Here is a 25,309-nt window from a genome sequence, read left to right as displayed (position 1 = left end):
TCTGAAACCTTGCTGTCTTTTTAACATGCTACAATGCAGATGCTCTGACCAGGTAGGGCTGATGAAACTGCACAATTTATAGCAATGTACCACGATGTGTACACAGCAATCTGATAAAATAAAATCGAAATTTTAATTTTAAGTTTGGCTTTCAACATGTTGAAAACATCAAAAAATTTAACAAAAGGTCATGGCAGAACAAAGAAAAGCATTTGTAATGGTATTACAGGGTTGACTTTCAATTAACACCAGCCTCTCTTCTTTGCTCTCTTCCACATCAGGACATTCTGCCTTTATCACAGCTAAGCTGTGCATCAATAATCATGATTTTCTCCAATTGTTGTTTCACAAAGTGCTGACATTCACTGAATGTGAGGACAGCAGGTCCCAGCTGAGTGAGAGGCAGATGGTGCCAGGTGAGAACTATCACGCCAGACAGGAATTTTCAGTGTAACCAATGTCTGAAGTCAGAAACACCCTGCAATGCTGCTTGTTGCCCTTCCTCATTCTGCTCTCAGCATCAGTCTTAGAAACTTCATCTTGAAGTAGTCTTCACTTCTACCTGCACATTTAAGCACCTGTTCCATCAGTTTGGTACCTTTTGACAGCTTCTGAAGATGAGCTGAGCTTCCATTAATTTTCTGATGAGTCTGGCAAGCTAGATGACCCACTTGCTAGTCTGTTCCCAACACTGACATTTTCTAACATGTTCTTTCTTTTCTTTCCCTCTCTGTTATGGCATCCATTAGGTAATTCAAGCTGGAAGGCGTCTCAGGTTGTCTCCTGTCCAGTCTCTGCTCAAAGCATGCTCAGCCATGAGGTCAGACTCTCCATTGCTTAGGGCTTTTCTCCTGTCTGGTCTTGAAAACCCTAAGGATCGAGTCAGCACAACCTCTCAGGGCAGCCTGTTCCACAGCCTGACCATCCCAGGCTGTTCCTCACACTCAGCTGGAAACTCTCCCATTTCAGCCTGTGTGTGTTGTCTGCCCATCCTGTCCTCACACACCCCTGTGCACTGGCTCCACCTTTGCAAAACCCTTCCTGCAGCACTGCAAGGCTGCCATTAGGTCTCTGAGGCTGCCTCTTCTCCAGGCTGAACAAGCTGCTCTCCCTCAGCCTCTCCTCATACAGAAGCCCAATGAACATTTGGGTAACCCACCAGAATCCATGGAAGCTCAAGGGCACACCAAAGGTCAGGAAAAAACCCTGAAAAAATCTTAAATCCTAAATTGAGAAAATAACAACAGGAAATGCTGCTCTCAGTGTGCTGGCTCATCTTTGCTTTTCCTGGTAAATGAATGACAATTAAGGCTTCAACAATAAAGTGTGTGTGACAGTAGCTTTGTGTCTGGAAGCAGACAAGGTTGAGAAGGAGTCATACAGTCATGTAGTCATAAAGTCATGTAGTCATAAAGACAAATGGCCTACTACACTTCTCACAAGCAGACAAGAGAAAGGAAATCCCAACAGTAAACAATTACCTATTGGGGAAAAACTGGATATGCTGTCCTTTGTACTGGTGATCATTCCAGTAGCGTTACATCATGTTGGTTGGTTTTTTGGGATCTTTTTTAACTTTTGCCCTTTCTACATTAAAGCAGCATCCAATTTTCAGATTTCTCATTCATATGAAGATTTGACAACCTATGTATTCACTAATTAAGGAATAAGGAGATTTGCGACAGTACGTCCTGTCATTAAATATTCATCTTTTAATTCAAATAAATAAATGGACATCTGTCAAGGGTCAGTACTCTATCAGCTACATTTACTTTTTTTTCTCTGCAACAGCTGCCACCTTTAATTGGAGGAAGGTTCAAGTAAAAAAACAAAACCCATCAGTTTCTGAAGTCATAACTGCTTCTCTTTGGTTGAGACAAAATCCTATGGGAAAAGCAAAGCAATTATTTGTGAAACAGATCGAGAAATCCTTAACTTGTTACATATGCCAAAACAGACAGTCTTTCACAGCTCAGGAACACTTCAGAAAGTGCAAAAGATGAACACTCCTCCCAGGACTTATCTGCAGGATCATTTCAGAGGCATAAATACACACTTGGCAACTCTTCCTCTTTTCCTCTTCTTCATATCACAAAAAAGTGCTGGCTAAGTAAAGGAATTAAAAGTACATTCCTTTCCTGCCACATTTTACCCCAAACTGAGCCCTTATAAAACAAGTCTCATTCCCTTTACCATCATTTAATCTTTCTTAAACCAAACTCCAGTTTTTATCTCCTTACAGTATTTTCTCCCAGTGATTTCCTCAACAATTTCCTATCACAATTTCCTGTTATGTTCTGTTCCTGCTCTTAATCTTCATTTTCCATCTGTACATGTACTTTTTTCAGATATTAGAACCATACAGTTTAAAGTTATCTTTCACCTTCCAGTTCCTTTCATGCTACGCCTGACATTATTAAATACTTATACTCTCTACCTTTCTTTTTCTAAAATAAGTTTCTACTACTACTCCTTTTTGTAGTCTTTGACTAGTCTTCTCATTTTCTCATTCTTTCCAACTTATATCTTCTTCTCTTTTATGTTCCTCTGCAAAGACCCTGCTACAATCTGTTCTTTCTTTACCCTTCCCTGCACATATTTCTTCACATTTCCTTCCTCATCTCAACCTGGCCCCTCACCACTGGTCTCTTTTGCCTTTCTTTTTTCTCCTCTTTCACCAGAACACTGTAACCAAGTGACTGCTCCAAATCAAGCAACTATTTAAAAAGTCTATAGATTTTCCCTCGTTATTGATTGCTGCCTTTACTAGAAAGCTCTCCCAAAACAAAGGTTATACAGAATTGTAGAATTGTTTAGAAGAAAATCTTTAAGATCATCAAGTTCAAACAGAAACAAAAAATAATTTCCCCAAAAGCACTCCAACTTTTAAATTATCAAATTCCATTTCAGATTCATCACCAAGCAAAAGAAATAAAAGAGAAAAGTAACATCTTAAAAATGTATGTTTTGTCACATTTTCACTCCCAGCGTGACCTTATCTTATCTGAGGACTATTCCACCAATAAGAACCAAAAGAAAACTGTCAGATTCTTTCAGCCTTTTTTCCCTAACATCCCTCTACTCACTCCTTGCAGGTATATCTTGGATCATACACTAGAGAATGCAAGGGCAAACTGGAATAATTGAAGTTCCTCTGCAAACTGAATTGCCATTCAACATTGAAGACACTTTGAATCAACTGTATCACCTGCAACAAGAACTCTGTGTTTAGCATTAGCACTGCAGAGAATTGCCTCTTCACTGAGAAGCAAACATCCAATTAGCCTCCTCTCCCCCAGATTTTCCCCAGTCCCACAAAGAAATTTGTTTCATTCATTCATGTTACAAGGTCTGATACAATTTGGAAACCTTCAGTGCGTATCAGCTGTTCTATATTAAAAACACATATCCCCACACAGATTTGTCTATGCATAATCCCTTCAAGAAAAAAACACACTTCACATTTACCACAGGGTTTAAGTGCATCCAGGAGCCCCTACCACAGTCAGCACAGTTATTAATTCTTTGCAGGAACTCTCTGGACATTGTGGAAGTATCAAATCCTGCCTGTGACAGTAGCCTGCAGTGACTGAGCCAGCTCAGTAGCCTCTTACAGGTGAGAGCAGAGGATGTGATCTGACAGAATGGTTTAAAAAGGAAGCAAATGAAAAGTAGATTAAAAGCTTTTTGGAGGACATAGGAACACATGACAGAAAGTTAGGACTGAGGAATATGGGACGGAAAGTTAGGACATTAGGCATGGGATTTTAAACAGAAGCTAGATAGGAGTACTAAGATCGACCTGTCATGCCGAGGAGCAACAGTGATGAAATAAGGAGGTGTGAAAGAAGAGAATATACCAGGTAAGTTATTGCCTTTTGCATCACAAGTTATCGAGAGCTCTAAGGGCAAATTACTAAATCAAAGCAAAAACTCTGGGCCCTCTGTAGCACAGATGCAGCATCCCAAGACAGCTAATTCTAGGTCTTGTGACGAGAAGTGAAATGTTCTAAAATAATCCTAGAATTAGAAAAACCACAGAGCTTGTTAAAAATGCCCATGCGCGTTTTATTAATAAAAACTAACAGTGCCAAGGTTAAACAAGTCAAACAATTATAGTCTCTTTATATTTCATAAAATATTACAGAAAAGTTTATTTGTGTTTCAATAAAAAGACTACTGTCTTAGAATAGGCAGCTGACAGTATTTGTGCAGTTAATTGTTTGTGAATAAATTTAAAAAGACTACCCCACCTGCCCTGAAATTCCTTTTATAAAAATGAACTATTAAAAATGATTGACAAATTTTGAGTTAAAAAACTTAAAACATTCTCTATATTTAATTTCAACTTTATAATAGATTACAGGAAGATGCTTATGAAACAAATACAAACATTTGTTTCAGTACATGTCTTTATATGATAGACTTATAAGTATGTAAACAACTATATAATAAAAAGTTTCCAAAGACTGCCTGTAAGAAATCAGGCAAATTTTACCATAAGCAATAAATCATTCCAAACCTTCAAGACATTTTATATAGCTGCACCAACTGGCAGTAAACATTTGCCAAAAACTTTGTAATTCATATGTCCCAACATACAGTGAAAAGTATATAAACTTGATGGAATCATAATGTTAGATATAATTTAAGGGAAAATAAGTTCATAACAACATTCCTGGAATTTAACATGTAAAAAGTAGGACGTATCTTTCTTGTTTGGTTCTTTGGACACTGCATGATTAACAAAAAACACTACTACATTAGCTCACTATCCCTCAAAAAGTGGCATAATCAAAATACACTCCAAATAAATTGCCATTCAGTGTATTCATTTTCCACAGAAGGATAGTATTTTATTTCTCAATGATGTGTCTACATTTTCTTTAGCAAACTTTGAAAGAACATTTGGGGCAAAATTCTTTTTCCTTCAAGTAAAAAAGAAATCCCAAACAAAAAACAACCAACAAACCAAAAACCCCTAAAACAAGAGTAAATAAAGGCTCTGCATTAACACACTGGTATCAAAAACACACATCCACACCACATTTAAAAATATCCTACATAAAACAATCCTTGTTTGCTTATCAGAGGTGCAATTTCTAAACTCAGAACTGCTTACCAATATTCTCCTTGGGGGATGGGGCAAAGTAATTTGAGACACTTCTCCCTAGAACAATTTATTCCTGAAGCCTGCTGAATTTTAACAAAAAAATAGTCTACAAGCAAAGGGCATCAGTCGTCATCATCATTTTCATTAAAATCATCGTCATCATCATCGTCATCCCCAACATAAGAAACTGGTGTTTCAACTCTGGAGCCACTATACTGAGATCCATTGGAACTTGTAGCCAACATTCCATCTCCACCATTGGAAAAGTCACTGAAAAAGAAAAACAATCCAGTCGCCATTGCTTCACGATCTCTCCCACATCTAGTCCATTCCTTTAATGAATCTGCCACTGCCACTTTATAAACTGTCTTTAGTGTATGTCCAAGCTGTCTCCAAAAGGTGAAACAGTCTCAAGTAATTTTGAAGTGGTTTTTATTAGGTTTCTTCCTTTAGTTTTTAATATAAAAATTAAACTTTCTCACAGGCACTTTATAAATACGTTTTCCAGGTTTCTTCTAAAGTACATTTAGTGTTAAGGCTACAAAGCCAAGCTCTTTAGTATTTTTGTAAAGCACTGAACGCTTGCAAGTGAATCATGTCTTTCAGAGTCACTAATCTTGATTCAAAGACCTGGAAAATTAATAGCTTTTCCTTAACTCCTTGATAATACTTAGCAAACTGTCACGTGCTGTATTTTTAATTTGAAACTTTTCTTCTCATTGTGCAGTATTTTGTTTTAATAGAGCCAGAAAATTCCTGCCTCCATTATCAATTGCTACTTTGTCAATCTATTTAATTGCTGACTTTCTAAATAGTTTGGTAAACTCTTGCACTTGACCACAAATTCATGACAAAATGGGGTTTTAAATTTGCAAAAATATCTCCCTTCTAAGTATCAAAAGTACAAAATTATCTATCTCCCTTGAAAGACATTCATCATTTAAAAATTGCTTTCAAAAATATATTTGCTAGTAATTTTTTAAATGCTGATCCAGCTAATGCACACATTCAATCATGCACACTTGCTGCTGTATGGAGCCAATTCAATGGTCAATAATCACACAGAATGAAACTGCCAGGGTACACCCTATAAACTCACAGGAAAAACATATCCAGTAAGACACCTGCAAGCACTTCTGCTGTTCTGCACACTTATTCAGCAGCAAGATACTAAGATATCTGTGAGCTGTAGGCAGATGACCCACAACAGGTCTGCCATAATTATCTGCAAAAGCAGTTTCAAAAGCAAAGAAAACAAAACAAAGAGATTATTCTTGTGTTTTTGTAAACTTTGAAAGTACAAACCCAAAATCCATTCTCCTCTCTTTTAGATAAAAACAACTGGATTTCATAACGCGAGTATCCTACTGAGTAAGGCAAACAAACTGGGATGAAAGTATTGGTAGCAGCATTTTCAGACTTCTGCAGACTTTCTTTAGAGACCTTGTTAAATAAATGTACAGCCTTTATTTGCCTTGGCAGCACAACTTGTCTTGCCATGAATGTTCATTGCTATTGCCATGAATATTCATATATATCCTATAATTAAATATAATTTGTCACGGCCCTTTTACAAACTCCTAAGAAATGGAAATGTTAGAAGTTCTTGTACTCTCACCAAGATAATGAACCCCAGTCAGCCTCTGGTTCTCTATTGGTCTCTGGCTAACAGTGGCCTATTCAAATTTCAAAGTCTTAAAAACACATGGTGCTCTTTTTCACTACCCTATGCTCATTACCACAGAAGGAAACTTACTCAAAACAGAGATTTTAGGTACTGTTCAGCATCTCTAAAGATATTTTGGCAGAATTCTCACTCAAGCTTCAGTTCCCTTGCACAAAACATGCAGAACTTAATTTAAGCATTTGTTACGAATGTCAAGCGTTTCAATGATCACAGAATCAATTAGGTTAGAAAAGACCTCAGAGATCACAGAATCCAACTGCTGAATATTTGACTCATTTTACAACCTTGTGGAGCTCACAGAAGGACATATTTTTGATTAATACACTAATAAGAAACTAGTGAGTAACAAAGTTGCATACTAGTTACGGTTTATCACGCTAACAGCTTCTGTGATTGCTGTTTAAAACCCAAAGGTCAAAATATTTTTTTAAGTTAGACACTAATGATCAAGGGTTAATCTTTCCAATACTCTATCTTTAGAGAAGTATCTGTTTTCTTGTCACAAACTCTAAACTAGAAAAAAACAAACAAACAAACAACACATACAAGAATAACACCACTCTTAACACGTTTCCAGTATACAGGAAAGGATTTCCTTAATGACACTGCTAAGAATCACCATAGAAGTGATGTCTGAGAATAAATTTAAAACACATACCCACAGCCTATTTAATGAAAACAGAACTTGCTTCATGAAGCATTTAATATCTAATCTCTTTGATGACCACAGATTTTAAAAACGAATTGAAAATTTCATCTCACCTGGCTGAACATCTTGTGCCGTTTGATGCAGAACCTGATGAAGATGTGACATATACACTGCTGATTGATCCCTGAGCCATTTCTGTAAAACAAACAACATGCTTCTCAGGAATCCTTCCAAACACACCCATCTAATTCAGTGGAAATGCTTCATCCTTTAAAGTCCAGAAAAGGAGTCTTGCAGCCCAAACAACAAAACATATTTATGTACTATATCCAAACCAGCATAATTCTAAAAAAGGCTAGTGCAAGCAACAATAAAATTTCAAAATACATTTCAAAAACCCATTTGTTTTGAAGTGAGCAAGACAGATGATTTCAGTATTCGTCATATGCTTGCACTTTACTACCTTTTGCCTTTGCAAGTGAATCAAGCATAAATACTGTTCTCTTAAAAAAATTACATACTGCAAAGATCTACTTGTGTGGCTTAATGCAAAATGTTTTGCAAAGAGCAACACTCCACTCTTTATGAATCACTATATTATTTGCTCCCTAAGATACACTAAAAAGCAGACAAATTTCAGAACTTGGCAGAAATCTTTACCACAAATCAATGGAAATTATCCAATCTAGGGTATTTTCATGTGTTTTCTTAGGGTCCTATATTAAGGAGGAAAAAATCAACTCTTTTTGGTGTAACTAACCTGTCACATATGGTTGCAGAGCTTTAGGAACCAAACTCCTTGCAATTTTTAGGTCCTCTGCTGAACAGCTTCCAGATTCTAGCCCACAAGCCATTCCCATTCGTTTTAGTACTTCTATATCATCATGAATTTCAAACGTATTGTCAAAATTAAATAGATATTCAAACCTGGAGAGGAAAAAATATCTCAATTAACTTCAACAACTTTCACTACCCTTCCATTTTCAGGAACTGCAGCATTTCAAAAGCTTTACACACAGTGTTAAGTGTGCTAGTGACACATCACATTAAGCAATCAATTTTCAAGATTTATCTATTTGCTTGTGACTGTTTACATTCAGTTTTTATTTAGCTGATGAAAAATACAGCTTTTTGAAGCAAAAATGGAGAACAACAGCTCTGAAAGTGAAATCCATTTTCAATTCCACTGGCTGCATTCCATGGTGTTAAAGACAAAGGAAAATACTTCTTGGTTAAGTAAGACATAAAACGTCAAGAGAGATGCCTAGTATCTCTAGATAGCAAGTCTTAAATAAGTTACCAAATGTGAATCAATTAGTCTATTGATTAAAAGAATATATAAAACAGCTGTCTGAAGTGCATGTTCTCAATATACAAAAGGCACAAGTAAAGTAAGTTTGTATTTAACCTTTAACAAATCTACAAGAACATTTATACAAACTCAGAACTCCACCAAAGGCCAAATGGCAAACTTGGTTGGCTTACTTGTCATTTGAAATACTGCAGTCGATCACTGTCTTCTTGCTGGTGTTCACAATGATAAAAGGCAGATGGATGACAGAATTGGAGGGGGGAGGTCGGTTTGCCTGCTGCTCTGCCTGACGGTTCCGCTGCACCAGGTTCTTAAAGGCAATTTGCTAGAAAAAGCAACAGTGGTATCAAAGCATGAACAAAGCTTTTAGGACCATGTTAACAAAACTCCTAAGGATTCCAGCAATGATTGCAGAAGTAAATGCAGAAAAGGACAGAGTGTTTACCATATTTCTGCATGTTAAGATGCAACAAGAGTCACAGATCACAGTATTAAAAAAGGCAACCCAGTAAAACTTTACTGAGGAAAAAAAAGCATATTCTAACTACACCAGCACAGCTCCTTGGACAGATTCCTGGCAGAATGGAGAGAGAACAATAAATAAATAATAAATTTATAAAATAAATTTTCCCATAGCATCCTATCTCCTCGCCATTTACGCTTCCCTACTAGCTGCTGCACTCCAAAAAATGTTAATACTGAAATTAATTATATACAAAAAGTTAATTTTTGGGATTTGAGTATCTGGCATTACCCATTTAAGATTAGTGACTTTAACATCTTACCAAAATTGCTTTTTACAATGGAATGTTCCTATTTTAAAAACTAGCAATTTGAATAATTAAAAACCAGAGAAACTCAAGTAATAAATCATACAGTAAGCTACTGAACAAAGAAAAATATTTTTCTGGTCACAAAATCAAATGAAATAAACAATAATTAAGACCAAAATCCAAAGCCAACACAGAGATTGATAAAAATCAGGCAGCTGTCTGAGATTCTGAGATTCTCATTCCCCCTGTGTAGGCAACACAGCTACCCAGGAATACATTTCTGTGGACCAGCAGCACAGTGACTTGGGAAATACACTACTGCTTCCCCAGGTGTAGTAAGGGAAATCTGGGAGGGAGTTCAGCCACTGTTTCACAGTGGTCCAGCCACTTCCACACCAGTGGCAGCAAGTCTCCAGCAAGGCACAATGCAGAGCATCATGACAGACAACTTGTACAGTCACATAATTTTATCTATGGATGCTAACACAGAAGAAAATTCTAGATGCCTGTATCTAGTTCAGTTCCTGAACCAAACTGGAAAATTCAGAGGGTATGGTATGAAATACTTCTATCAACATAAATCCTGTTTAAACATACTTGAAACTCCAAATAAATTCATCATAACTGATGGAAGGTTGATGGCATCCCCAACAGCAATGGCCAAGCATGGTCCCAGCTAAACTACAATGTTAAATAAAGCTGCATACACCTTATCCTGAAATTCACCTCTAGCCTTCCTAGATGTTCCCATCCCTCAGACTGGGATAAAACAAGAGGAATACAGATATAAGTTACCTTGCCCTATAGACAAGAGTACCTTGACTGTACCTGTAGAATGAGTTCTTGTAGCTGAGACTGTTTTTGCTTTATTCTTTCAATTCTTCTCTGTTTCTCCACCTTAAGACAGACAAAAAGGACTGGTCAGTTTGTTGGTTTTAAGTAGCATTTTATGCAACATTTTCTCCCTTTAAAATCATTTCAAATCCAGAGCACTGGAGGTAGGAAATATAGCAATCAATCATTAAGGTTGTACACATAATTTAGAGACTTAACTATCAAGACACATCAGTACTACCTATGGACACAAACAAAAAGCAGAATTAAGAGCCCTGGGGAATAAAATACAACAACCTGTGAAGAAGATAAAAGCATCTTTGCAAACAGAATGTTTGAGTTATGCCTCAAAGGGTTACTGGAATTCTCTCAAAGAGGCAAAGATAGACAAAAAGGATCTATTTATGTAGAGTTTATTGACATTGGAGGTATTGGAGAAGATCCATCAAAGATGGTTAAAGACAGGAAGCTGCTATGGAGCCCAAGGTTAAGACCTCACAGTATTTAATATGTACTAAATAATAACAAAAGAGCTAAGAGACTAAAAGCTAGGAAATGCACAGCTTTCTTAGTGGGTGAAGCTCCCCAGAGATTCCCATGGGGATTAAACTGACAGACTGTGACTCTAACAACAATCAGATTAAGGTGACAAGGTGACAGAATCTGCTGGCAATGCTGGGTTACCTGGCATAGTAAAAAGAGTTTGTCATAAAGCAAACTCCAAGTGTCTTACACCATTTTGTGATTACATCACTTGAATTATTTCTGGTAAATATAGTGTGGTATGTGTGAGAAAACAAGCTAACGCATGCACACTTTAGAAATAAAATGACATTCAATAGAGATCTAAAATTGCAGTATCTGCAAAATCCATCAGCTCACTATACTGTGACAGCCAAAAACTTGAATAATTAGGCAAGAAACAGAGTAGCAAACAGGAATTATCACTACATTACTCTATGAAGCAGAATGTTTACATCTTGAATTCTGTAGGTCTGATGGTTCTATGACAAGACAAGTACATGAAAGAGCAATCAGGATCATCAGTGATACAGAACAGATTTTACACAAGAGAATAATGAATAAATTAGGACTGTACTGAAAGGAGAATGAAATAATGGGGAAGAACATGAGAGAGATCCCTATACAACAATGAACAGGATGGAGAAAGCGAATAAGGAATGACTAGTTCATCATCACTTCCAATTAAAAAAATTATTCAGCAGATATCAACATATCAAGATGTTCAAAACCAAACAAAAGATATGTCATAAGAAGCTTCTCATGCACCTGAAACTCACTGCCACAAAAGTAACTAAAAAAAAAAAAAGAAAAATCAATTATCTATATCAAACAAAAATTAGAACCATTCCTTTGTAGATAAGGCACCCAAACACTTTTGTTCGTTCCACTTTCCCCCTAACTTTGGCACCTTCTCACTGACATTTTTTGTCCTGTTGAAGGAGTTTAGACTTATTAAGAATAAATACAACATTTCATTCCATTCAGATGAAGTGGATTTACTCCAGGAAACCTCAGTAACTTTATTATCCTGCAAATCTCAGGCCAGTAAAAAAATCCTGTCAGAATTCATGAATCTCTTTCAGTATAAAGCATTTCACTTCCTCCCCATGACATGCAATAAGAAAGTCTGACATACTTAAGAGAATTGTCACCAAATGTAAGACCTGCAGCATGGAGATACCTATATGTGCTGACCTACATGCAACATCTATCATCACAGATCTACTGTCTGTTTGGCATCTGGAGAAAACAAATCTTCCCAACTCCCGAGTACCACTGTTGCAATGTTGGAAATACACATGAATTTTTTACTACCTTCCACTCAGAACCACTTCACATATACTTTTAAAAGCTGTATTTTTGACATAGAAGAATTAAACACAGACACATTTGAACAATCTGGAAGTTGAAGAGTGTGTGTTCAGTATATTAAAAATAAAGTAAAAAGAGTCCAAAGGGGACCATGTTGCTACCTCAGAAGATTATAGGCACACATTGTATCAGAACATATTAAAGCTGTAAACATTTACTCAAACACAAAGCCATTGTGAAGTTCCACATGCACATACCTCCAAATTCTGACATTCCTGAGCCGAGTTAGTAGGTAGACCAATCCATTTGATTTCCTTTTTCTCCTTAGAGATAATGTTCATGGCCATAAGGACATTTAAGGCATCATAGACACGTCGTCTAATATTCTTCTGGTCATAAGCCTGCTGTAGACACAGTGCATTAATCAAAAATATACCTGTGTCAAAAATATTTGAAAATAAACATATTACAGCAAATGGGTAAACTCAGTTAATATCTGAACTGTTTCATTTAGCAGTAGGAAAAACAGAAAAAATCTCAAGAGAAATTTCTCTTCCCCCATTCAGTTCACATGTAATTGACTTCCCATATACTTACTGATTCATTTGGTGAAATGTGATTATCAGTGGTAGTGAATTCTGCAACCAACTCGTCTGCCACCTCATTGTATGAGGTGGTTCCTTTTCTCTGTACCTTCTCACAAACCTTCATAGAGAAATGACGTAAACCCTTGCCATTCTTCTCGCCTTTTTTGTTCCGCTTCCTAAATATATGTATAATATATATTTTAAGAAGATTTCAACTTTGGAATATTTGATGTCTCTTTTTCAAATACAGGCACACTGCTGTCAAAAACCCAAGCCTTCCCTTTTCTTCCATTTCTTATCCCTTACCAACCTTCTCTCCTACATTTTTCCCCCTACATTTTACAATATTTATAAACAATTATAGTATCTTGATGCTGAAACACAATATAAATTTATTATTTTGGCAACTTTTCTAGCTTCAGTAGAATCACAAAATCATAGAATAGTTTGGGTTGGAAGCAATCTTTAAAGGCCAACCCCCTTGCACTGAGCCAGGGTATCTTCAGCTCAGTGAGGCTGCCCAAAGCTCTATCCAACCTGGCCAGAATTCTTTCCAGACTTCAAGACAAGAAGAGATAAGGGGATAAATACTAGAACATGAAAACTGAATCAGAGGAGAGAATTTTTTGTCCTTTTAAAAAAATTTTATTTTAAAGTAGCACATAAATTGAGCATTTTCTATGCAATGTGATACTGATACTGACTGAACAGACAAAGTCTGGTATTGGTTGAACTCACTAAACATTACACTATTACTAGAACACAGATTTGAAGTTATACAGTATATGAAATTGCTATTAGGACTTCAAAGTTACAAGATACAAGCAGTATAACAAAGTTTTCTGCTTTGTGAAGTTTTTAAATAAAAATATCCTTGTAACCAGAAGGAAAATACAAGTATCAACAAAATTAGTTTCAGCAAGGGGAAGTCTCAGTTCTTACATCTCATTTCACTGTATAATTCCAAAGCAGAAATCTATTTATGTGTAACAGGCCAATAATAAATTTAGTCTTAAAGCAACTACATTTAACAAGATGCCCTTAAAAACAAGCTTGCGTGAAAAAACACGTCAAAAGAATGCATGCATTGTATTTAATACTTTTTCTCAAAAAGGACTACATTCTTATTTCAAGTGGCACTCTGGGATATCCTTGTTCAATCAGAAATACACCATATTTTTCTGAAAATACAGCAGCATAAGAGAAATCACAAAATCAAGTCAGACAAATTCCTGTGTCCTTTTAGAAGCTAAATTATCTAAAAGTTAGTAATGTCAGAATATCTACCAGAGCTTACAGAAAATATTCTGCATTCTTTTACAAGAAATGAAGAGGCACTCATGGTGTGAGTACTCCCTATTTTAGTACAGCAGACTTCAGTGGTGAAGTGCTCTTGATGAAAAGGAAAAGCCTTTTGCACACCACTAGCCTGAGGAGCACATACACTATCACAACACTTAAAACAAAAGTTCCAACACTTTATTTATCCTTTCTAGCTTTCATTTTGCTCACCCAGCAGACCAAGGTGAAGAATCTCCAGTCTGGTTCTGTGATGCAAAATGTGTGTTAGGTGTGTGTGGACTTCCCACCAGGATGGTGTTCTGTGCTGAAGGTCTCTGAGGTGTACCGATAACCTACAGTGAAGGAAAATCATGTGGAAAATGGTAAGAATTCCAAGACATTTGTAAGTGACACAATTGAAATGATGCATTATCCAAACAGTAGTACTTTACATACTTCTCTTAGATGCATCTAATTTATACACACATAAAAAACTGACTACAGCTAATATAGTTAGTGCACACCCCAAGAGTTAGGGGAATTTATATTTTACCCTCCTTCAATCAGGTTTTCTTGCTTGGTGGATTTCTTAACACTGTTCAGCACTAACTTAGACATGATCCAAACACACACACACTCTCTCCCTCCAAGGAAAATGGGGGGGAAAAAGGAGGGAAAAAACCCCTACCCTACCAAATTATGTATAAGGATGCTGCAGTAAATTACAGTTAAAATACGCATGTAAAAAAATCTGAAAATCAGTAAAACCAGAGAGAAAATGCAGAGCTTTTGCAAGAACCCTCTCTCCTGGTGTCAGCCTCTATCACTAAAGTCAAAACTTAGACACGAGAAAGAATAAGGGTGAACTTTTTTCATCACTGCAGTGAGTGACATCAAATTAGGCAAACCCATTTCACTGCAAACATGTTGAGAGCACACACTTGGCTAAGCACAGTCTTCCAGCCTCCATGTGAATTGTCCTGAAGATGTGATAATTTCACCATAAGTAATAATAACATACATCAGCACATAGAACTGTGCCCTCCTATCTCTGAAACTAGCTAAACAAAACACCCACTTCTGCAGGTGATGATTTTATCTCTGAATTGTTTAAAATGTAACTTTCTAGAAAATATGGATTTAGGGGGAAAAATATATCCTATAGATTCTCTTTTGTAGAAAGATATACCTACTTTTTTGGGGTACATTGACCTCCCAGTGGAGACAGCTGGCTGCATCCCTGACATCAGGTAAATGAAAAAAACATCAACCAAACCTAAACCCATAACCATCCACAAGCTTGCCATATTTTCCTGCAGATACATTCTGTCTGAGCAGCAAAACTTAATTTTTCTTCCTCAAGCCATCTTCAACAGTTAAGTCTCAACAAGAGTAAAATACAATAACTGAAAATGAAACATTTCATGTGTGAAAGTTACATAGATGGTGCCTAAGGTAGTCTAGTGACTGTAGGATTTCAGCTATCTCGAAGGACAAACAGCTGTATTTTTTCCTAAATATTATCTTTATATTATGCCACAGCTCTGAGCAGTTAATGTATAAATTTGGTATATCACAGAATGACAGAAAGACTAGGTTGGAAGAGACCTTCAAGATCCTCAATCCAACCCATGGCCTAAACACCTTAACTAAACCATGGCACCAACTGCCATATCCAGTCTTTTTTTGAACACATCCAGGGATGGTGACTCCACCACCTCCCCAGGCAGGCCATTCCAACATTTTATCACTCTTTCTGTGAAAAACTTCTTCCTAATATCCAACCTATATTTCCCTGATGCAGCTTGAGACTGTGTCCCATATCCACTTCTGACAGCCAGAATATCTTAGGTATGCCTTTTCAGGAGCATTGTACCGTACTTGCAATGTTTCTGTCTCTTATGCAAAGCCAAATCTCCTCTACTGCTTTCCATAAAGAAAACTTAGGATTGTAGGAAATGGCATGAGGGTGGGGAATGCTGGCACAGGACACAGGTGAACCTGCTCACTTTATCCCCATGAAAAAAAGTACTATCAGCTCTGATACCAAGTGTCTGGCTCATCAAATGTCTCCAAAGAGTGAAAACCACCCATGTGCTATTCAAGTAAATAGATTACATGGGGACCTGAAGAAAGCTGTAAACTGGTTTCTATTTCCTAGATGAATGGCCAGAAGACTGCAAGAGATATTTTAACACCTTGCTTGCAGAAAGTCCCACTCTCCAATTCCCAGACTTTCTAATTCCACGAGCAGCCCCACCACTGTACCTCTAGAATTTGTATCACTCTGCAATAAGATGAAAGCCAAACCAGAACAGGGGCAGGGTTGAGGAGGAAAATAATTACAGCTGGAGAAAAAACCCTGCAGCAAACCCTGAACCTCTACTGCACTCAGAACAGTCCTGAAATATTCAATTCTAGAAAGGAAGAAATGAAGTGTGCACCAATTCACAGGTTCATTTCTAGAGTGGGACAGAGAAGTCTGATTAACATCCACTCTACATTCAAAATCTACTCCACTGCTTTCATATGAAGAAGAACCCCAAATATAAGACACTCTAGTTCAGATGTTGACATGTTACAGTTGCTTTCCAGAAGATTTGAGACTAATTCTACTCAGATCACTGAATTCTAATTTTGATTACTGAAAGAATTACTATAACCTATGCATTATCTATTGCATTATTATAAGATTCCTTAGAACATCTAATTTCATATATCTCACACAAAGTTTAAAATAAGTATTTCAGCAAAACAATATTTGAATTAAGAACTAAAATCTAGTTATGCTTTCAATTTTATTCCACCTAGCTCAAATTTCCGCAAAAACATGTTTATGGACTTTATTTACATTTCCCTATGCCAGATTTCAGAGCAGAATCTGAAAGAGACATTGATTTTAAATGGCAAGACTAACAAAACGTAAAGCCACCTGAACAGTGAGGTAACTTCACATTCATTTGTGAGTCACCTTTGAACTTCTTTACGCAATACATTTTTTTTTTAACCTAAGTCTACTAAAATTAGAAACAAACTTAGATTATCTGCCCATCATGAGTGATACAGACTACCAGGCTACTTCAGATTTGCTGTGTATGTAAACAATAGGATAAGCAATAAAAACAAATAACTAACCAAATAATCAAAATACATAAACAAAAACCCCAAAACAAACAAAAAAACCCCAACAACCAAAAACCCCACATCCCACAAACCAAGAAACCAAAAAAACCCCACAAAGTGTCCTTACCACTTGTTGTGCAATGTTGACATTAGACTGTCCAAATGTTTTTGGCAGGAGCTGTTTTCCAATTGTATTTACTGTAGAAGGATGAACAGCCAATAGAGAAACAACCCCTAAAACAAATACAAGCAGAGAGCTTCAGGTCAGCACATTGTATTTTAGCAAATAGTCTCATCTATACTACCAATGCATATTAATGGAAACTAGCCCTGAAACATGTAGTCTCAATATAAATGTAGCATTTACACATTTGAAGCATAAAAAGAAATTAAAATTCACAGTATGTTCTCTCAGACTTTCTTCTATGAAACCTTACAGGTCACTGCTTTAATATGAGTATGTTTTAATTCCTTGTATTCCAATTTTTCTCTTAAAGCAGAGTAATAGAGACAACCATCATTTAACAATAAGCATAATCCTCTCTTTTTCTACCCTTACACTTTGTGGCTATTGAAATAATTTTCAGTACCACCTGACAAACATGCCTAATGCCACAGCATATGGCATAGCCTTCAGAAACATGTTGATCTGCAGGAGATAAAATTTAGCTGGAACAGGCCTTTCCAAGAGAACATTCCCAACTTTCATCTAAGTCTCCCCCCTACAGCTGAAGGCAGTGAATTAAAGAACAAACAACCCCAAGAATCCATTATTTCAGAAAAACACATGCAACTCAGCAGCCTGACCCTGGAGGAAAGGTTGTTCTCTCTCCCTGTTCATAACCTATACACAATCAGCACTGGTAGGTAAAGCAAGTCTTAGCCATGTAAAAGATAAATCAACTACAAAAATAATAACCCAGGTATCTACTAGCAGACTGATGTTCCACAATATAGTTGAGAGGAAAGAACCCCAAACCCACCTATTCAAAACAAACAAAAAACTCCCCAACCAACAACAAAACGGAGCAAAGAAAAAAGCAACAAAGATTGACTACAGTAAGAAAATTATGAACCAACCAGTCTTAAAATACTGGAGACTTTTTTTGTCAAATCAATTGTCAAGGGGTTGTCAGGTTTAGCAGCTGTTTCAATGAGATGACTTTTGAAGATGCCAATGGGGTCAGAAGGACTTGGTACAACTCTCATTCCTCTCTTTTCTTTGACTGTCCAATACAGAAGCAATATTATGTATATATTTTATATATATATATATATAAAATGAGCATTTTTACAAGAGTTGTATCAGGAGGGTTGTAGCTGGTCCTTAAGCATCCCTCTTTACACATTCAGGAAGTCTACAGGAAATCTGAGGACAATTCAAATCTTCTTTAAGCCCTTGCTTTCCAGAAGGCTGATATTTCCCAGCTGCTATTATTACACCATGTCAAAGTGATAGCTTCACGTAAGAATTTACTCTCAGTGATCAATCTATTCCCAAACAGGATGCAGCAGCATGTCCTTCTTCCATTACTAACCAGCTTCCCAGTGCTCTTTCAGAAAGTCAGCAGCTACCCAGTTTGTAATGTCTGTTATACCTTCCTGTCCCTCCAAGTACACGCATCACTATCATGACTGGAATTTGTTTGTTCGTCCTCTCTGTGGAATACAATAAATCAATATAAACTACCCTGCCTAGTAGTGCTTGTGTAGCTTCTTCTCAGCTTCCTGGAGGTTTTTTTTTTTAACTTCTCCTCACTGCTTTAAAAAATTCTGTGCAATCTGAAGACTGTATTTCCAGTATAAAAGACTGCTTTCCAAGGTTAAGACATCCCAACTATTTGATATCTCAGAATCACAGAATAGTCTGAGTTGGAAGGGACTCACAAGGATCATCAATTCCAATAATCCAGTGAATGGCCTGTACAGGAATCAAACCCCCAAGCCTGGCATTATGAGCACCATGCTTTAACCAATCCTCCCTTATTTCTCATGGTCATTGTTGCCCATGCTTTCTAGTTCTCCTGCCCTTTCTTTTGCAGATCCAGGCATCCATCCACTACCAAGGAATGCAGTATGCTATTTATAGCTCATTTACTATTTTATTCCCTGCTCCTTTCCAAGTAATTCTCAAAATTCCCCACCGAACACTGATACCACATTTTCATTAATATAACCTATGATGACTTCAAGACCTTTCTTCAGTGCTAATAGCTCACTTGAGATACCCATTGTACCACCAATTATTAACCCATGGGAGGACCATCCCATTCTATCACACCTTAGCTTAACAGGCTGATTAAGGACCTTGATAATCAATTTTTTTTATTATTTTTAAGAAATTCAAGGACATAATTCTGATTAGATAATCCTTATCCACATGGTTGTTGACTCTTTCAAAGCATGACTTTGAAAAGAAGTAACTGCAGACCCTGCCTTTTCCCCTCCCTCTAGAAAAGCCCTGTTGAAGGCCACTCTCACATCTGTCCACACATATATTGCTTCTCTGTTAGGTGCTCTGGGCTGCCACAGAAGTCTGACTTACTCATCTGCCATTACCTGAGCCCTTCACAAATCAGTGCAGGCTATGCTGCTCTCTTTCCTTCTGGTACTGTATCAATTATACACATACTGAGTTACAAGGATAGAAGCACCATTGCTAGCTCCTTTCAGATAGACAAAATAGACAATTTTCTATAATGAGTGCTACCCATTCACATTATGAGTTTTTTCCTACAACAGCTTCCAAATATTACTTCAGTAGGACAACTTGATAAAGAACAATACTCCCATAAGACCCTCTAATCTTCACATTCAGTCAAGAGACTTAATTATTCTGGTATGTTTTAAAATAAAATAATTCTTTATGTTATCATGTTGTTCATTAAAAAATGTTACGCAATCAACAAAGACAAAAATGTTGTGCTAGTGTCAGTCAAGACAAGAGCAGAGGCTGGGGTCAGTGGTTAGGAGCAGATGCTCAGGAAAGCATCAGGGGCCTGGGCAGGCCATAAGCTCTGTGTGACCCAGAGGTGCTCCCCTATGCTCACAAAGACTTAACCACATCCTGGGCTGCATTTGGAAGTATATAAGGATAAGTGATTGTTCCTTTTCTTTCAGCACTCCTTACACTGTCCCTGGATGACTCTGCTCAGTTTTAGGGCCCAAGGTGCAAGAGAGGCACTGGCAAACAGGAGAGAGTGCAGCAGGAAGACAGCAGTGTGCCTTGGGTATTGGAATATATCCCTGAATGCACTCAGGGAGCCTGGTGCACTCAGCCTCTGGAAGAGGTTAAAGAGGAGCAAGGGGTGTTATATGCAGAAATCACTGCCTTCAACTGTTAAAGGGAAGTATAGAGATGACAGAGGACACAACAAAAGGAAAAGAGGGAACAGTCACAAGTTGTTACATGGCAAATTCCAGCCAGGAAAATTGCCAAAGGCAGTGCACAGCAACAGGCTGCATAGGAGACTCCTGGGTAATACACAGCAAAATTCAAGAACTGAAGGCTCTGTGCATCAAAGCTGATCCTGCTTTGAAGGTAAGGTTTAATAGATGGCTTCCAGCCTCCTGTTACTAATAATTTTATTTTCTGAACAGAAATAGCTACCTTGCAACTAAAACATCCATGGGAAGGAAAGAGCACACACTATGTTTCTTTGAATTTTTAAATTACACTAACATTTCCTGTAGTGCTGTGCCAGAGTTAATTTGTGCTACTGAGCCAACCTGGCTCTAATCAGAAACTACAAGGTTCATCTTTCTGTACAGCACAAACTGACTGGCAAGGAAACATAAATGTAAATGAAAGAATAGTAACACAAGCACCACTGTTCAAAGCAAAGTCAACTTATAAAAGCTATCACGAGTATAACTGCTCAATTATACAGACAACAACACTTTTAAGAGAATATTTTCAATGTCTCTGTCCAAGTGCATTCTATTTTCTCATTTGCCTCACATGCAAACATTTTAGTCATATTCATCTGCATTTTCAAAGGCTCATAATATGTGGGAGGTTTTTGTTTGTTAAATACAAGCAGAAGTAATTTTGTCAACTTAGATTTGCAAGTGACTGACAGCTCAGTTTCTCAAACAAATCTTGCTACTAATTCTTTAATTACTGTTACTCAGGAATCACTGCAATCCCTATAATCCTGTATTTTGTAGACAACATACAGTGTACATAACAGCATGTAAAAATTAAAACCACAAGTTTGTAAACAATTTTACTGGCATCAACTCTTCTTCCTTTTCAAAACAAATTATTAATACTGCTAGTACTGACATATCGGTTTTTTCCCCCTTGAAGACTTTGAGAACCACAGGAAAATGCCATTTAGAGCAGAAAAAAACCAATGTATATAGAAGGATATAACTACTACTACTACTACTTATATTCTCAGTGTCACAAATGTTTGGAAAACTACTTTTAGTAACTTATAAGCAATCATTAAACCTAAAGGGAAGTAGAACTTCATCAGTATGATGTTCCAGAATACCTCCAAATACAAGATAATGATGCAGGTGGAATCACAGAGTAATGACATAAAAAAATTGCAGATGAAAAGAAGTAGCACTCTAACAAACCTGTTATTATCTGTCTACAAACAAGGAAGTGCTCTCTTTGGTCACTGGTTAACTCAACCTTTCCTGGCATATAAAAAAAAACCAAAGAGTTTTACCAAAAAGAAGAAATCCTTTGCAGAATTTGACAGTTTAAAGGACAGGTGATGCAGTTAATTAAGAACATTTTAAAAATCCTAAAATGACACAGAAAAAAGACACAGTATCAAAGAAATGAGTGCCCTCTGCAGACAGTGAGGTGGATCTCCTGAAAAACTGACTGCTCCAGTTCTTGAAACAGTAGTGACTTTGAATTTGGTGTTCAGGATAGAGAGGATGGGCTGAAGTACTCCTTGCCACAGGAGCAGAAATCCCACTCATTCTAGATACTCTACCATTTTCTTACGTAATTTACCTGTATGTTTTCTTTACTTGAGAAAAAGAGAGCAGTCAACAGAAAGGCAACTCAGTTCCCTTGTAATGCAGTCTCTAACAAACTAAGTTCTGTCATACAATAGACATGACAATATCCTGAGAGCTGATTCCCCACATGTCACTCCTGTTGCTAACATCTCTGTCAGGAACACCATAAATATTTCATGTTATTTTATTAGTTAGTTATATGCTAATTTTCAGAAAATACAGAATTCTTTTTAAGGGTCTCTGTGTGAGAACACAGAAATTATTGTCTCCAGTTGTGTGCCAAGCCAAGTAAAAGCACCTCTACTTACTGAACAAGCCATTCCATCGTGTTACACAGCAATTCTGCACTTTTGTACTGAAATCCATGTTTCCCAGTGTGTAGTACTCACTCACAACTCAGACTCCTACATGATTCTTACCATCTTTACATATGACTAGTAATAATTCAGCTATTACAAACCAGTTTTTCCAAGTCTGTATTGAAATAAACTGGGGTCTACTTTTAGACTTTCCAAAATTCCATTTCTACTTCCAGAAATAGTTTTATTTCCTTAGCTTGACTTTAGACAGTATTAATTGGATTTACCTCAGCTGCAGTAATATAGATTTTATAACCGATTTCAAGCATCTGTTTGCTGAAGCATAATTCATGGGGTTCTGAAATTGATTTCTTGTTCTATTCCAAAGGAACAATTGCAGTCACTGTTAAAAATCAAGGAGTATGAATTTTCAAGTAAAAGTAACAATAACATTACTCTGCAAGTTTCTTAGCATAGAAATAAAAAGAACAAAACAATCTTATAGTTAGGCAGTGTTGAAATAAGAGTCTAAACACACCTTAAAATGTTACATGTTTGACTTTGACTTTTTCAAATCTGAAATGTAAATATAATTAGGCTATAAACTGTGAATGCTTTTTTTAAAGTGTAAGCAGTGAAAGGAGCTAGAGACATACCTTACAAGCATTTTCTGGTTACATACCAATAATGCCACCTACTGGCATAAGAGAAGATCCAACTTTTCTTTCTAAGTAACTTTTAAACTAAGAGCTTTAATTTCCAAGTGTCTAAAATTCATTGCCAAATAACCAATAGAAAACACAAACTCATAAGGAAGTTATACTAGTTCAGCCCCTATTAAAAATTCTTTCTTTCCTTCCAAACCATATGTATTTGCTAACTCTCAAAATTAATTAGCCAGTTGGAAACCACCTTCCTGGTTACCAAGGAAAACAAACCTTTCACAGTAATACTGTTTTTTCAGGGCTATATGAAGTGTTACACTCCAGTAATAGAAATGCACAGGGGTATTAGAAAACATGGGCAAATTTACAGGCAACTTCTTCTGAAGTTTGCACAAGCACTGGAGGAAACACAAGCTGCTGTCTCATTTCTACCACAAACAGGCTGATACCTCTTACTTCACACTAGAGATGGTTTTGAAGCAATACATTTTTAGAGCATTTTCTAGAAAGGTATTTTATGTGCATGACTAATTTATTCAAAATTGCATCCATTACTTATTATAAACAAACCTTTGTGGGGTTGTTGTTTGGGGTTTTGGGGCTTGTCGTGTTTTTGTTTGGGGTTTTTTATACACTGTTTTCTCCTCTTCAAACAAATAAAGTCTGTCTCTGCTTTAAAACACAAATCCTAATCTGGAGTTCATGGCTGAGACCAGTTTTTCTGAGATCAGTCTCTCCATGAGATACTGGAAGCATGTCCCCGTTTGCTAAAGCAAAAAGGTTTTCTACACTGGTACCCTGTTTCTGTCAGCAGGCATCAATGAACAGTCAGGAATGAGTGTATGGATAAGACTTGCATGCAGAGATTATTCTGTAACATACCCTCTCTATCTGATTCCAAATCTTTAGGACTTTTTGAGCAAGAGGTTGTTCAGCATAACTGTTCAGCAAGACGGTGATGTTCCCTCTTTATTATTCATCTAAGAAACAACAGCAACATAACGCTACCACCAAAACTCAAGTCTGAAAAGAACTTATCCAGTTACCATACTTCTGCCAGTACAGATTAAAATTTCACAGCAGCTCATTCACAGCCCATTTTGAAAGCATTGCAACAAATCTGCTCAGGCTGTGAGAACTTTTGCATCATAACTGGTTTTGACCAGAAGAGCCAATCTTCGCTTATCTCTCCTACTTGAGTCATATACCTTATAGTCACATACCACTCAGTCACGTCCCTTATAGACTGCTGACCACAATGTTATAGAACTGTCTCACCAACAATATTCTGCTCTTTCTCTTTAACCCTGTTTTTGCAAGCATGTCCTTATGACCCAGCACACAAGTAATTTTTTGTCCTCTACCATCCCCCTAAAACCTTTATTCCTCTGACAGCTGAACTCCTCCTTTCACATCTGGCTGGCAACAAGTAGGATTTTCTTCTCAATTCACTGAGTTTCAAAGTTGGACTTTTCCAAAACTATGATGGAATGCACCCTCTGGTATTACTAATCCAATGACTTTGAGAGCTGTAGGAGCAATAAGAAGAATGAACTTCAAAAAGTAGCCAGGCTCCTGCATTCTCCCTCAAGAGCCTGCCCCATTACTGTTGTCAAGGGCAGAAGATTGGGCTAAACAAACCCCTCATCTGACACAGTAGGGAGATTCAACCCCACAACCAATATCAATCATGCAATATACTCTCAATCTCTTCTTGTGATTGACTTGCAGCTTCCAGAAAAGAAATAGAAAGAAAAATACAAAATTTCTTTCCTTAAAAGAAATACAATTCCAAAGGAGAAGATGAAGAAAAAAACAAAACAAAAACCCAAACAAACAAACAAAAATATCAAAAACACCTTTTAATGCTGACCACCAGATAAGAACATAAAGATTTTTCCCCTAACCACCTTCAACTCCCCTTAAAAAGTGTACCAGATACACTTCTGCTACCCTATGGAAAGCTTACTTCCTGCTTGTTCTAGACTGAATCCTCTCCATCATGAAATTAAGAGAAATTTTGCACAGATTTTAAGAAATAGCAGAGGACAGCACTTTGTTGATATAATGGCATGCAGTGCAGACAGCTACTTTTAGAGAGAGCGATGTACTTTTGTGTGTAGTTGTCAACATCAACATTTAAAGACTGCACAAAACCCCC

The 25,309-nt window shown here is 37.0% G+C and overlaps 1 protein-coding gene across 4 annotated transcripts in view; it reads right to left on the bottom strand.

Annotated features, from left to right (window-relative positions):
• Window positions 1-4,086: 4,086 nt before the first annotated feature.
• Window positions 4,087-25,309, bottom strand: part of TFDP1 (transcription factor Dp-1) — a 37,569-nt gene continuing 16,346 nt past the window's right edge. For 3 of the 4 annotated variants that reach the window (XM_064709725.1, XM_064709733.1, XM_064709716.1), the window contains exons 4-12: window positions 17,323-17,429; window positions 14,304-14,425; window positions 12,802-12,967; window positions 12,462-12,608; window positions 10,363-10,431; window positions 8,935-9,086; window positions 8,210-8,376; window positions 7,563-7,644; window positions 4,087-5,383 (exon numbers count right to left, since the gene is read on the bottom strand). In XM_064709725.1, the coding sequence (XP_064565795.1) occupies window positions 5,236-5,383; window positions 7,563-7,644; window positions 8,210-8,376; window positions 8,935-9,086; window positions 10,363-10,431; window positions 12,462-12,608; window positions 12,802-12,967; window positions 14,304-14,425; window positions 17,323-17,429 (1,160 nt within the window). In that variant the 3' untranslated portion in view covers window positions 4,087-5,235. The remainder of the gene's footprint in view (window positions 5,384-7,562; window positions 7,645-8,209; window positions 8,377-8,934; window positions 9,087-10,362; window positions 10,432-12,461; window positions 12,609-12,801; window positions 12,968-14,303; window positions 14,426-17,322; window positions 17,430-25,309) is intronic. The other variant, XM_064709744.1, reaches the window with a different exon arrangement.

The sequence above is a fragment of the Zonotrichia leucophrys genome, chromosome 1, assembly GCF_028769735.1.
Source record: "Zonotrichia leucophrys gambelii isolate GWCS_2022_RI chromosome 1, RI_Zleu_2.0, whole genome shotgun sequence".
In the NCBI taxonomy this organism is placed as follows: Eukaryota; Metazoa; Chordata; class Aves; order Passeriformes; family Passerellidae; genus Zonotrichia; species Zonotrichia leucophrys.
This window is presented reverse-complemented; position numbering and strand designations above follow the sequence as displayed.